Here is a 15,309-nt window from a genome sequence, read left to right on the forward strand (position 1 = left end):
CTTTCAGGAGGAAATAGCAGTGGCCAGAATGGGTCTTGGAGGGTGAGACAAGAGTAGGCATGCCATGCTCAGACCAGGGAGAGTATGTCCTGGCCCTGAGTGGGGCTAGCCTCTCCCTCACTGTCCCCTCAGATTATAGTGTGCTTTGTCCTTTCCTTGGTGGTGGCATAACTAAAGCAGGCATAGAAATGATAGGGCCTTAGCCTGGAATTCATATTTTTTCCATCCTGAAACATGGTGTACAGACTGCTATCTTCCCCCACATCCACAACTATATGCAGAACTGAGATCTCTGGTGATTAGCCAAGCCCAGGTCAAGCATTTCTCTTCTTTTCAAGCTCTGCTTTCTACCCAGTGTTCCTTGAGCCTGGAAACCCATCTTGAGGGGTAATCCCAAGGCTTCCAGCTCTCTGCTGGGGGTAGGGGCAGTTCAGGGTCTTACCATGAGGAATGAGTACCCAATCCAGAGGCTGCGCCAGCCCAGGGGACACTGTGGGATGGTGATGTCCTGGCTGTGCACGGCAATGGCTTGAGAAGGAGCCTCACACACAGAGCAGCGGCTGATGTACTGGGGAATCTGGGTCTGGCCAACAGGCATCATGGGAATGGGGGCAGTGGTAGAGAGCCAGTAGGATTTATCATTGCGCCTAGCATAGTGACACACTTCATTGATGTTGCAGTAGATGAAGGGCATGGTGCTGAAGCGAGGCAGGCAGGATCCAGCAAAACCTGGAAGGAGAAGGTGGGCAAGACCAGGTAAGGTCTGGCTAAGGGGCAGCACCACCAGGATTGAACTAGCTGATGGTTTGAGTTTATATCCAAATGCTTTACCAGACCACAGCAGCTCTCTCCTGACAGTCCTGTGACACTGTCCATATGTAAATGCACCAGGAAACTTTATAATGATGAGAATTATTTTATAAACTGAATAATTGCTCCCTAATTAATCTGCTTTATAAAACCAGCATTTACTAGACTGACTCCACATTTAAGAGTTAGCACACCTACAGATAATGCAATTAATTCTTGGGTAATCATCATTGTCCTGCAGGCCATGTTATTATTGTTACTGGTAATCACTAATACTTAATGGAAGCTTAAATGCCAAACGCTGTACAAAGTGTTTTATATTGGGTGATTCATGTGCTCCTTACGCTTCCCTATGTGGAGGTAGTAGAATTAGCTTTGTTCCATTAAGGATGAAGAAGAAGCTTAGAGAAGTTGAATAACTCATCCAGGGTGCATTGCTAGTAAATGGTGGGGTCAGCATTTGAACCCCAATTCACTTGACTGTAGAGCTGGTGCTTATAACCTGCTACACAACAGTGGACCCAAAGGGGGATTGGAAAAGAGAGATTAGCTGTTGGTCATCATGTTGACAGGTGGCTAGGGTTAGCTTTCAGAACCAGTACTTACCCAGGTCCTGATTGTGGGCTTTCTCCTGCCCCTCCACGAACAGCAAGCTGTAACCCACCCACAGTTGGCTCATCCCAGTGGGGCACAGGGGAACCTGTTCCGACTGGCTGTGCTTCACCAATGTGTAGCCCACTCTCATGCTGTGCCCGGGTATTCCGGGCCTCCCAAAGGGGCCTTGCTTCCCTGGAGCTCCTGAGAAGGAGAGAGCAGAAAAGGGAAGCGTGGTGTAGCCAATGATGACATCAGCTACTCACTTGGTGCCACACATTGTGCAAGGCACATTATATATGAGGTTCATCTCACTTGATCCACACAACCACCCTAGGAGAGGGTGCTATTATTAGCCCAATTTGTAGATGAGGAGTCTGAGGTTCAAAGCTTCCACAATTAGTAAGTGATGAAGTCAGAACTCTAATTCAGATGTACCTGGCTATAAAGTACACCTCCCAGCTACCTGTCCTTGAGCTCCCTATGAGTGGGGATGAGAGGGTAGTGTGTGATCATTCTTGGGCCCAGCCTCGAAGAACTTCATAAGAGATAACTATGGCTAGGATATAGCTTGACAGTAGAACACTTGCCTAGCATGTTTGAGGCTCAGGGTTCAGGCCCCAGTACCAGCAAAAAAAGCTTTGCCAGTTTATGGTGGCACATGCCTGTATTCTTGGCAGCTTGGGATGCTTGGGAGGCTGAGGCAGGAGGATTGCAAGTTCAAAGCCAGTGTCTGCAACTTAGGCCCTAAGGAACTTAGCAAGACCTTGTCTCAAAACAAAAAGTAAAAAGGGCTAGAGATGTATCTCAGTGGTTGAGTGCCCCTGGGTTCAATCCCATTCAAAAAAAAAAAAAAAAAAAGATAAATATGTAGCTGCTGAATCAGAGGCATTAAAAGCAGTGTTGAACCCTTCCCTCCTTTACCTGCCCATGGTGGATTTGGCTAATGGATTCCAATAAGGTTCTCACTCAGTCTCAGAAATGTTCTCTAATCAGAACATTGATTTGCAATCCTTGATATAAAATGGAAGGTAAGTAGTAAAGGTATGGATGGACATTCCTCATCTTAAATGTTATCCCTTGAACCACCCCCTCCCATCCATGTCAGAATCCTCAGGCAGAAAAGGGGAGGTACAGGCAGGGGACCATGTTGTGGTATAGAGTCCTGTGGCTGAAGATCTGGAAGCAAACCCAGAAGAGGATTTGGATCAATTCTTCACCTTCTGCAATGTAGGGCTCCCCCTCACAGCCTCATAGGGTGGTGGGGGTGATTGAGCAACAGCACAGCTTTGAGCCATCAACTGAATAAGTCTCAGATTTGATTCTCTGACTCATCCTCAAGCCTCAAACCCTCAGAAACCCTCTGCTCCCTGGTGTGACATCATCAGACCTTCAAATCCTGGAGGGCCTTGCAGTCCAGGGAGACCAGGATCACCAAGGGCCCCAGGTGGGCCTGGAAGCCCGCTGGGCCCATCTTTGCCAGGAATGCCAGGTAAACCTTTGAAGCCTGCAGGAGAGAAAGCCCATGGGGTCTGTTATGGTTTGGATGAGAGGTTTCACCCCAAAGCTTACATGTGAGACAATGCAAGAAGGTTCAGAGGAGAAATGATTGGACTGTGAGAGTCTTGACCCAATCACTGAATGGGATTAACTGAGTGGTAACTGAAGTGGTAGGGTGTGGCTGGAGGAGGTGCAAATTGGGATGTAGCTTTGGGGTATATATTTGTATCTGGCCAGTGGAGGTCTCTCTCTCTCTCTCTGCTTTCTTATTACCATGTAAGCTGCTTTCCTCTGCCACACACTCTGCCATGATGTTCAGCCTCACCTAGAGTCCCAAGGAATGAAGCCTGCTGTCTATGGATGGAGACCTGAAATTGTTAGCCCTTGAATAAACCTTTTCTCCTCCACAATTGTGCTGGTGGGGTTAGTCACAGCAGAAAAAAAGCCGACTAAAACAGGAGCAGAGGTGGTGCTCAATGTAGAGCATCCAGTGGTGCCCTCCCTAGGGAAAGGGGAATCGTTTCATGCTAAAGATTTACTGACTGACAGCTTGGTGCATACACTGAGTGTTGGAGCCAAAGCCTGCCTGGGCTAGTTGTTAGTTCAAAGGGTCAGCTCTGCCCTGACACCATACTTTCCACTTAGCTTTTCTGAGGCCCTCCACACCCTCCCTTCCTATCATCCTACCAGCAATGCTAAGAAGTCTGCAGGGCAACTGCCAGCATCCCATAGCAAAAGTGTGGACACTGAGGCCCAGGAGACTGCTAACTTACTCTAGTTGGGGCCAAGCTGGGTTTGAGAAGCCAAGTTTCCTGTCCCCAAGCCCTGAGCTTTCTCCAATGCCTCATGCTGCCCTTTATGCACCACAACAGTCCCTCCATGTCTCAGCAGCACTTTAGAGAAGGACAAGCTGTTTGGAAGAGTGGCTGTTGTGCTTGCACATTCTCCAAAGTCAGATACAATCACTACCCTGTTGACTCTGCTGGCCTTTCCCCTCCTTGGCAAGAAGCATGGAACCTTGTAAAGAAGCAAAGCAAAAGGCTGATGAAGGTGCTCCCTTGGAGCTGGAGTTACAAGCCAGCTGCTTCAGTCTCTTAGTCAAAGCCATTTCAGCTTCCTAAGAAGTCCCCTTTCTCTGGTGCCATCCTTACCTTGAAGACCAACAGGGCCTTGAATGCCAGGGTCCCCTGGGAGACCAGGGATGCCATCAATGCCTGGAAGACCCAAGGGTCCAGGCGGAACCTGGATAGCTTCTGCAATGGGTGTTTGTCCAGGAGCACCTTGGGAACCGGAGAAGCCTGTGGGAAGGTGGGGGTAACAGCATTGTCAGGCTGAGGAAAAGGAAGACAGGCTGGCTTCAGCAGATTTCCTTTCTGCCCTGTCTGTCCTCACAGTCCCCACTAAGTACAAGAATGGCTCTTACCACCCTTCGCATAGTGTCCTCTTTACCCATCTATCACCCAGTGCCTTGGTAGCTCCTTGAGGGCAAGGACTAGGTTATACTCATTTTTGTGCCTTAGCTCAGGGATACAGCAACTGAGGGGATGAATTCAACCCCAGAGGTTCAGTTGCCTAAGACCCTCACCCCAGCCAGCTACCTTACTAGTGATCTGCTTAGCAATTCATTGAACAAGTACTTCTTGGGTGCTTACTATGTGCCAGGGACTTGCAAGATCTGGGAAGAGAGCAATGAATGAGATAGACCTTTATGGAAATGATAGTCTAGTGATTAAAGATGCACAATGCACAATTTGACAAATGTCCTTAATCTCTGGGCAAGTCATGAGAAGAGCTATGAAGGCAACAAATAAGGCAGTGACAGTGGGAAGGAGCACAGGGTGGTATGGTGTGCAGCAATTTGAGAGAGCAACCAATGGCCTGTGACAAGTAGGAACATTAAAGTATTGAAAGGAGTCAGTAATTTGAAGAGTAGTGGGACAAAAGCAGTTTTGGAAGTAGAACTAGTGCAAAGAACTAGGCAAAGGCCCTGTGGCAGATCAGGGCTGGTGTTTTTGGAAAGAGGTTAACTGAAGAGGTCAGTGTGGCAGAAACACAGGAGCAGTGAAGGGAGAGGACTGGCATGAGAATGAAAAGGGAGGTATCACATAGGGCTTTGTGGGCTATTAATTTATTTCTATGATATGGGCAGCTGCTGGAAGATTTTTATTGACTACTATGTGAAAAAATGATAGTTGGGGATGGGGAGGAAGGGTGCTGATTGAGAAATGTTGGTGGCTTGAAACTTGGGGTAGCAAGTGATCAGATGCAAAGCACATTTAACAGATACACTCTTCAGGACTTGCTAATGGGTGGAATGTGTGGAAGTTATGGTGGGGCTGGTAAAGGATAGAGAGAAAGGTTCCTCATTTCTGGATTGAGCAAATGAATGGGTGTTGATCTGAATGGATCCCAGTGCCCACCCATGAAGAAATAATGCAGGAAGAGGAGGTCAGGGGTAGGATCTGTGGTGGCAAAGCAGCAGTGACCTTCAGTCCTGGGAGCAGATGGAGGCAGAGTTTTTCCCCAATGTGCAGAAATGACCTCCTGGGGTGGGGCTTGATCCAGCTGCTTCAGGCCTCCAGGATTTCTGGCATGGCCAGCAGTGACCACTGATGGAACTTTACCCCAAACCTTACCTTTCTACTTTGACCTTAGGTTCAACACAACATATGCTCTCAACTCACCTCTTGGCCCTGCCTTCCCCTTTATCCCAGGGAATCCTGGATCTCCAGGTGGCCCAATCTTGCCTGGAGTCCCCATGAAGCCAGGCTCACCTCTCATGCCTGGCAAAGTGTAAAGGAAAGCAAATCAGACCTGCCATGACAGTGATGGTGGAGTGGAGACTGGGCAGGGGTGAGGCGGGGAGAAGCATTATCAGCCTCCCTTCCCAGGGCTGCAGCAAGGAACTCGTTTTAACTGCTAAGTGGGGAGGGGCTCAGCAGCCGGCCAAACAATCATACCTTTCAGTCCTAGCTCTCCAGGGATCCCAGGGAAACCTGGAATTCCTTGGTGTCCCTTGGGCCCAAGAAGGCCAGAAATTCCAGGGAAGCCAGGGTCTCCAGGGTCACCTTGATCCGAGGATGGCCCAGAGGGGCCTGGGGGCCCATGAGGGCCTGGGCGACCTAGGGATAAGATTGGAAGATGGATGAGAGGTGAGTGAGCAGTAAGGAGTCACTGCTGAAGGTCTACGGACTGACAAGAAGTTAAAGCCCATTTGAAGGACAGAGAATGTTTCTTTGGCATCTGTGGGGTCCCAGGGCCCAGACATTCCCAAACCCTTAGAGCAAAATACAGACAGTCCAAACCCCAATGCCCTGGCTAAAGGGAGGGATGTAAGGCCAAGCAGACCCATGCACATCTAGCAACAGGCCCAGAGCTGCACAGGTTCCTCCCAAATGCTAGACAAAATGGGGCAGCTGGTCCTCTTTGGAGCTTCTTGTTTTTACCTCGTTCTCCATCTAGGCCTGGTGGCCCAGGGTCACCAGGCTGTCCTGTCATGACTGAGGGCAAGGAGATGCCTGGGGCACCAGGGGAACCAGCAGGGCCTTGGAGACCTGGGAAACCTGCAAAGAATAAATAAACAGGGCTGGGTGGGAGCTGGGTGGGCTTTGTGTGCCCAGGAGAGGGCCAGGTTATCTCAGAGAAAATGGAAGTGCACACAGAGAAAATGGAAGTGCTTAGATAGAAGCCAGACCTGACACTGCCAGCAGAGGGCTCTTCTCCCCTCACCTTATCTTCCCAGCAAGCAGACAAAAGTAACTGAGAAGGGCTCAGAATCCCCCTTTTCAGCTGCAGCTTAATTTTATTAGGACAGAGCTGTGGAAAATTCTAGCTCCCCAATTTCACTGGTGAGAGAAATATTTTAGGCTGATTTCCTCCAAATCAGAAATAAAAGAAGGCATTCCTGAGCAGCTGGAGTTTTAAGTTTTCCACATGTTCTTAAACCTCCTCTCCCCATCGAACAATATTTCATAAGTTAGCCAGTTATGTCTGATCCTGTGCAAAGGTTATGGACATAAGCCTCAGGCCCCAGGCAGTCAGAATGGAGGTGGCAAGAGCGCTGCACCTTGCTGTGTCTTCCAGGCTTCTCAGCTATCTTTAGGTAAACTGGAAAGCAATCTTTTATAGGTAATTCATAATATTAGCTGAACGTTTGTGCCATTGCTTATAGAACAAATTTCTCTGTGCTAATATCTTCTCCCTTTTTGGTCAAAGAGAACAGTCATTTATTAGAATACATATACAATAGTTTTTTGCTCAGATTTTAATACTGTTGTACATGTTTTCTGTTTTGGGAACAATTTCTGCTACATGTTCAAAATCAAAACTTTCATCTATTATAAAAAATTATTTAATATTAACATGTCAAATACATAGATGGTAATCTCAATGGGAAAACACATGTATACATATGTAGATGTTAATTTTATACATGTAGCACTGAAGAAATGTTTTACTTTGGCATATTCTAGAAGATATTCAAATGAAATTGATAGAAACTGATTGATAAACTTCTGATGGTTGCAATTCATTTGTTTGTTTGATGACAAGAAAATCCAGCAATATTAATGTTAACTTTCCCATCATCTTATATCCATCTAAAATGGCATGTAAACTTGTAAAGAAAGATGGCAGATGAGTTAATTCAGATGTTTAAAATTAGCACATTAATTGATTAAATCATGAAGAAATCTAAAGATAAAAAATATAAATTTTGAGAAAAGATTCAATAATTTCATGTTTAGGAAAGAAAAAAGCAAAAACAAAATGGAAAAAAGAAAAACTATCTGCAAAACCACGCGGTGCTACTGGTAGCATTGTCAGTTATGCCTTGGTGACCCTTTGAAGTATTTTTCTTTTTCATGGAGGTAAAGATCTGAAAAGAAAGACACATTGTATATTTTCCTGAAATGTATTATTCTGGCATATACTAGAAGATATTTCAATGAATATTCAAATGCATGTATATAATTAAATGCATGAATATACATGTATATAGAGGGCTTGTATATTCATATCAGCTGAAATTATGCAACATTAATATGACACTAGATAACCACATATAACAGAGTCAGTGTGTTAGCCCACAGATTATTAAAATTCCCTTCCTAGATTATTTTTTACTTTTTTTTTTTTTTTGCAGTACTGGGGACTGAACCCAGGGGTGCTCTACCACAAAGCTACATCCCCAACCCTTTTTATTTTGAGACAGGGTCTCACTAAGTTGCTGAGGCTGGCCTCAAACCTTTTATCCTCCTGCCCCATCCTTCCTCCTGAGTTCCCTGGGATTATAGGCATGTGCCACCACACCTGGCTTCACATGCCAGTTTTTGAAGCCTCCTCTGTCCTTTACCTATTTCTTGACTTATAATTAAAGCAATATATAATAAAATCTGAAATAAAGGCACTGCTTACTTCAAGTAGTATAAAAATTCATCTATTTATTTGATTAAGAATAAAACACGTCTACTAAGCAGGCCTAAATGCAAAATAGTCTATTTTTCCAAGTCATTCCAGTGTCAAAAGTCCTAAAAAACTAATTATGCTATTGCAGTCTCTAAATATTTAATGAAAATATGAAAACAACAGTGCAATATTTAGCTAAAGGTAAGGACATGAAATGTTCTATGGAGTTTTCTCAGGGGTAAAACCTTATTTTGCACTGACTTCCATTATCAAATCACAGGTTCCTATGGTGGGGGTATGATACATGCTGCATTGTTTTTAAATGAATTGTTTTAATTAGATATTGAGAGGATACAATACTGATCAATATTGATGAATTATTGATCAATAATATGTAAATAATAATCCAGGTACAATGAAAACACCTGTGTTCCAACTACCCTATTTGGGGAAAAATAAGATAACATTACCTTTGGACTTTCTTGTGCACCTGCCACAGATTCTACCCCTTCTCTCCCTCTCTGAGGCAACCACTCCTGAATTTTGTGTTTTTCACTCCCTCACTTTTTATCATAGTTTGACTATGAATATTTGCATCCCTCAACAATATATTGGTTGTTTTGCTTCTTTTTGAACATTTATCAATGGAACCATACCAAATATATCACTTTGTGACATGCTTTCCCCCCCAACATTATGTTCCTGAAATGTATCCATCTTGACATGTGTTGTTTACTGTGTAATTGTGGTCTTATTACCTCAGCTAAAGGAAATGAATTAATGACCATTCCCAGTCAACATTTGCAAACAGAAAAGAAAATGCCCTGTGCTTTTATCTGATCCCCTATTCTCTATGTCTTGTGAAAGAAGCCACTGTGTCTCTGTAGGCTCAGGCCCTGCTTTGGGCCCTTCCTCTCGAGAAGCTGCTGGCTTTCAGAAAAGAACAGGATGGTCCACACCAAAGGAAAGAGTAAACACAGAAACAGCAGATGCACCAATTCAAAATGCAGCAGAAAATGAATTAATTTGTGAATACAGTTTCTGGGAAACATATGAACATTATGCGAACATAAACATAAACTAAGTGCAATGAGACTCCAGGCCCCAGAGCTATGAGGAACAGAACATTTTGCAAATATCATTTCCCTAGGTAACATGCAATAATATAATGACCAGCACTGATTCTTCACAAAACCTGTGAGGCAGATTCTGTTATTGCATCCATTTTCGGTGGGGGCGGGGGTACCTGGGATTACACTTATGGGCACTCGACCACTGAGCCACATCCCCAGCCCTATTTTGTATTTTATTTAGAGACAGGGTCTCACTGAGTTGCTTAGCGCCTTGCAGTTGCTGAGGTTGGCTTTGAACTCACCATCCTCCTGCCTCAGCCTCCTGAGCCACTAGAATTATAGGCTACACCACCATGCACAGACTTTTATTACATCCATTTTATGGAAACAAACAAGTAAGGGCTCATTTGGGATTGAGGGACAAGGAACTTCATTCTTCAAGGTCATATAGCTAGTGAGAGACCTGAAATCAGAATCCTATTGGTCTGACATCAGAGCCCATACTCTTAGCCATGATGCTAAACTGAATTCATTTTCTGTTTTACAGCGAGTGGGATCAATGAGAACTCATTTCTTTCTTTGGGGAAAGGGAGGCTCTGAAATAGAATTCAGATAATCTGTTGAGTGAGGGAGTGAGATCAAATGGTATCTGATTTCCAGTAAACCCAACAAATACTAATTTAGTGCATGTTGTGGGCTTGTCCTTGGAAGATACTTATTCTTAGCCTTGGGCTTTTTCTGGTACCATGATGTCTTCCCTAAATCCTGGAAGTCCCATGTATACTGGACACTGAGGAAATTCTGGCCAGTCTCTCACTAAGTGGACAAGCACTATCCTGTAGGACCACTGAGCCAGGCTCTGACCAAGAGAGGCTTTAAGGTGAATAAGGAAGAGTGAAAGGAAACCTGAAGACTAGAGGGGACTTTCCATTCACTGGAAAGCCACAGGCACAGCCTGTCCTTCCTTTCTCAGCAGCCCCCATGGGGTTCTGAGACTCCCACAGATATTGAAGACATGAACAAATCAACCCTGCAGTCCACATGGCTCTGATGAACCCCAAACCTGTACCCCCATCCCGACAAGGCCTCCCTCAGCTTCTATAAGGCCTGACATGAGCTCATTTACCTCGGCCACCTTTTTGTCCTCTTGGGCCTGGTTTCCCTGGAGCTCCAACGACAATTCCTGGTGTTCCTTTTTCCCCTTTGGGACCAGGAAGGCCAGCAGGCCCAGGCACACCAGTAATACTGGCTCCTAGGAAGAGAGACAGAGGGAGGAGACAGACTCAGCAGGGATAAGGCCCTCCTGTTTAGCCCACTTGTCTATGCTCTGGAAAAAAGATCTCATTCAGGCAGAAAGATGAGCCCTATCCTTTTCCCCCCTTACATTAAGGAACCATAAACTGATATCTGGTGAAGAGATCTGTAAGCCCAAGTATATGAAATAGACCACAGTCAAGGGCTAGTCCCTACCAGGTTTTAGAAAGAGCCGGTATCTTCCTCCTTGCCATTGAGGGTCTTCCTTACCTGGAGTTCCATGGGTCCCCTTGGTGCCTGGAAGCCCATTCAGGCCATGTAAACCAAGAGGTCCAGGCAATCCTGATAAGAAAGAACATCAGAAATGTCAACAATTTTCCACTTACCCACAAAGTCACTTTAAGGTCTTCACGTTAAAGTCCTGGTTTTCCTTAAGGGCATTAATGCCTTAAAGGAGTATAGCTCACACCTAAATTACACCATGTACCCTAGATTCTCATGACTCCTATCAGAGACAAATACGGCTTTAAGAGTAGGATGATAACTAATTAGGCATCTTCAAGAACATAAGTGGTAATAAAAAACCTTTGGTTTTCAGCTCCCAGAGATTCACTGCCGAATCTCTAAGTCAAGGAATGGCAACATTTCCTGGGCAACCAACTTCTGTTATGGCTTGGATAGGGTTTCATGTATTGGAAGGTTGGTTCTCAGTGTGGCAATGTAAAGAGGTGTTGAGACATTTAAGAAGTGAGCCTTAGTGGTAGTTCATCGGGTCTTTGGGAATACTGTCCTCAACAGAGATTAAGGTATTCCTCATGGGACCCTGTGTTAGTTCTTGTGAGAGTGAATTGTTACTAAAGAGCTCTGGCTTCCTGTCTTGCCATATTATCTCTCCCTCTTGCATATCCTCCACTATTATATCATCCCAAATGAGGTAACAAAGCCAGGGGTAGGAGGGTATCCTCACCAGATCCAGTGCCATGCTGTTTGGACTTTCAACCTCAAAATTGTAAGCTAAATAAACTTCTTTTCTTCGTAAGTACCCAAACTCAGGGATTGCATTACAATTAGGGGCAACTAATACCTTACTTGCTAATTCTTCTCTGTGAATCCCATGTTCTTTTCCCCTTCATGCTTGCCCACTTGTTTGGGGGTGGCTAGCAGGGATTGAACTCAGTCAGGGGCACTCAACCACTGAGCCACATCGCCAGCCCTATTTTGTATTTTATTTAGAGACAGGGTCTCACTGAGTTGCTTAGTGCCTCGCTGTTGCTGAGGCTGGCTTTATATTCATGATCCTCCTGCCTCAGCCTCCCTAGCTGCTGGGATTAAAGGCATGCACCATCATTCTCAGCTTGCCGACTTTCTTTCCTTTTCATTCTTCTTTTCCATTATTCCTTATGGGCCCAGTCAGTGATTCCCTTGGGGACGGCTTACCCCTAGCTGCTAGCTCCTAGCTACTATCTTCTTAGATAAAGTAGTAGTTGTCCTTTATGGAGGTAAGGATACTTTTCTCCACTTCCTTCTCTCAAATACACATACCTTTAGGTCCTATTAAGCCAGAGGGTCCTGGAAGCCCAGTTGTCCCTGGATGACCAGAGGAACCTGAAAGTCCTGGGTCTCCTCTCATACCTGAAATCCCTGGAAGTCCTAAATGTGAAACAAAGGCAGAAGTTCAGGATGGGGCATGGTTTGAAGTTATTCTTAACTTTTTCAGAATAAGGTTGTCATGTGGCATGGTACCTGGGGAGCCAGGAAGACCAACATCTCCAGGAATACCAACTTTTCCATGTTCACCCTTGTTTCCAGGAAAACCTATATCACCAACCAGACCACCTTTTCCTTTCATACCTATGAAATCAACACAATTGCTGAGTGGTCAGATCACATTTGTAGCAGTGTGTTCTTCTGCAGGAAAGGATGAACAGGAAAGTAAAACTGTTCTGAACTTCTGAAGGGATCTGATCCTATGAAGAATCTCTTGGGACTGGGTGTGTAGCTCAGTGGTAGAACACTTGCCTAGCATGCGTGAGGCCCTGAGTTGCAAACCAAACACCACAAACTAAAACAATGAAAGAAACAAACAAAACCTCTAAAAAGTGCAGTGGTGGCTATCTTCACATTTGGAAAGTACCACCTGATTGAGAGTTATGTAGACTTGTTCAGGGCACCTTCCAGAAAAGGAAGCAATAGACTGAAATGTCAGAGAAACACAGTTTAAATAACAATCTATACATTAAGGGAGGGATGCTATTATCCCAAAGGTCTTTGCTAGTCTTTGCAACTTAAAGAGTAGGCTATTTTGCTTGAAGAATGTATTCTTCACTGGATGGAAGTTGGAGTACTTGGGGTTCATGTCCAAAATTCCTTCTAATTCTCAGTTTCAAAGAGTCTGTGAGGCACATGAGACAAAAATATAGCAACCTTACCTTTAAAACCTGATTCACCAGGTTGGCCCTTGGGTCCTGGGATACCAGAAATTTCAAATGTCTGGCCCTGATCTCCTGGTGATATCAAGACATTGTTCAAACGATCAGGAGAAACTATAAGTCATTCTGCACTAAAGAGATCTTCTTAACATATTCTTTTTCATATTCAAGATAACCAAAGGAGCTCTTTGACAAAATTATCTATTGGGTAAAAGGTGACTAATCAATTACAACCTAGGATCTGGGGTGCTACCAGGCTACTGGCACGAAATGCTGTTACATGCAGCAAATCTCCATTGGGAAATATATTGCTAGGCTCAGTATAAGCAGAGATGATGATAGATGGGGCCCTAAATCATCACCAGAATGGAACAGTATTACCAGCAAGGATGGGAAATTTTCCTGCTCAACAGACTCAGTTCATCAGGGGAAGAGACAGGAGCTGAGGTTCTCCCCTGCTGCTGAGTCTGGAAGGCAGATGGGCCAAACTCTAAAGCCAAAGGACACCCTTCTCTTGGCATCATGAAAGTCCTAGACATCTTGGTAGGTACCATGTTTTTTGTTGCATATAGAACTATAGATGGGGTTTGGCCAATTCATTTCCCCATAAACACTGAGTCTACTCCCAAGGCAGCTCTGGGCCTGCTAGAAATTCACCCTGTTATAGAGAAACATTAAAAGAGAAAATGTTCCTTACCTTTTGAGCCTGGGAGACCAAATGCTCCTGGGAGTCCAGGAGCACCAATGAGACCTTGTGAACCCTTCAAAGCAATACAGGAACCATCATTTCTTCCCAGAGCTCAGGGCTCCCCACCATTTTATTCCCCCTCTACTCCCCAAGCCATTGCTTGAGAGATGTCTATTATATACACTGTCAGGATAGACTGATTTATATTCTGTAAATGGGAAGGTGAAAAGCTAGGGGTCAAGGCACATACTTAGGGTTATTAGGGGCAGGATACTATCTGAAGATTAATCCTTGTCATTCATAATCCTCATTGCTTATCAAAATTGAAATCTTGGCAAATCAATGTGTGACTGCTCTAGAAAGTCTCTTAGAACATACAGAACATACTAGGCATGGTGGTGCATGCCTGTGATTCCAGTGACTCAGAAGGCTGAGGCAGGAGAATCACAATTTCCAGGCCAGCCTCAGCAACTTAGATAGTCCTTAAGCAATATAGAAAACCCTGTCCCAAAAGAAAAACATAAAAGGACTGGGGATATAGCTCAGTGGTAAAGTGTACTTGGATTCAATCCCCAGTACAAAAAAGAAAAGAAAGAAAATACAGAACACAACAATCCAGGTACTAGCACTCCGGTCAAAATTCTAGAACTATGACACATAAAGACAAGTGTTGCTTCACCACATAGGGCTAGTCCTTTGCCACAGGCTCCATAAGAAATGAGGTATTTCTGACACTAGGTAGCAGGCTGTTTGTGTGCAGGTGCTGGAGTGTGAATTTGATAAATGTTACCATTTTCACAGGAAAAGCTGCCTTCACTGGCTAATGTCTAACAGACTGAGTCTGAGAAGTGGGCACATCAGCTGCTATCAGCAGAGTTCTTCTACTGGTACCTAATATGGCTTTGATTCATTTGCATATGTACCCAGTAAAGACATATCACAGTGTTTTGGGCAGAAAGTTCAGTACTGCATTGTGTCACTGTGCCCACCAAACCATCATCCAGGACACCCCTTCATTCTACCTGTTTCCTTACCTGGTTTCATCTGGCACACTGCCATAGTTACTCCTAATTATGAGCCTCTGCTCACAGTGGGGCCCCATCCAAAATGGCCTCCCACTGTGTTTTCATCCCTCCTCATTATGTGAGTAGTCAGGACTATTCATTTTAGAACTATTTTTTTTTTTGTATGTGTATACATTCAGGTACGTCTGAATTTTCTCTACCAGATGGATGGACACTTTTAAAGGACAGGGACTTCACCTGAAGGGAGCACAGGTATTGTGTCCAGTTCATTTTGACCCTGGATATTGCTATTTGTGCAGAGCTTGCCATGTGTCTGACATAATGTTAAGTACTTTACATGTAGCATCTCACTTAATCCTCATTACTTTCTGAAAGAGATTTGAATATTATTCTCTTTTTCTTCAGAGGAGGAAAAGGAGTTTCAGGGAAATTAAGCAATGTGCACAAGATCACAGAGCTAATAAGTGATGGAGGAAAGATCCAAACTATAGTCTGTCTCACAGCTAAGCTTACTCTACTCTGGCTTTTAA

General features: G+C 44.5%; 1 protein-coding gene across 1 annotated transcript in view; it reads right to left on the reverse strand.

Annotated features, from left to right (window-relative positions):
* Window positions 1–15,309, reverse strand: part of Col4a6 (collagen type IV alpha 6 chain) — a 66,949-nt gene that overhangs the window by 1,981 nt on the left and 49,659 nt on the right. Inside the window, exons 31-43 of the mRNA XM_077106478.1 lie at window positions 13,764–13,827; window positions 13,067–13,141; window positions 12,381–12,488; window positions 12,180–12,287; window positions 10,908–10,979; window positions 10,510–10,635; window positions 6,351–6,467; window positions 5,865–6,026; window positions 5,589–5,687; window positions 4,056–4,202; window positions 2,795–2,911; window positions 1,417–1,608; window positions 443–729 (exon numbers count right to left, since the gene is read on the reverse strand). Coding sequence (XP_076962593.1) covers window positions 443–729; window positions 1,417–1,608; window positions 2,795–2,911; window positions 4,056–4,202; window positions 5,589–5,687; window positions 5,865–6,026; window positions 6,351–6,467; window positions 10,510–10,635; window positions 10,908–10,979; window positions 12,180–12,287; window positions 12,381–12,488; window positions 13,067–13,141; window positions 13,764–13,827 — 1,674 coding nt within the window. The remainder of the gene's footprint in view (window positions 1–442; window positions 730–1,416; window positions 1,609–2,794; window positions 2,912–4,055; window positions 4,203–5,588; window positions 5,688–5,864; window positions 6,027–6,350; window positions 6,468–10,509; window positions 10,636–10,907; window positions 10,980–12,179; window positions 12,288–12,380; window positions 12,489–13,066; window positions 13,142–13,763; window positions 13,828–15,309) is intronic.

This window comes from Callospermophilus lateralis, chromosome X (assembly GCF_048772815.1).
Source record: "Callospermophilus lateralis isolate mCalLat2 chromosome X, mCalLat2.hap1, whole genome shotgun sequence".
In the NCBI taxonomy this organism is placed as follows: domain Eukaryota; kingdom Metazoa; phylum Chordata; class Mammalia; order Rodentia; family Sciuridae; genus Callospermophilus; species Callospermophilus lateralis.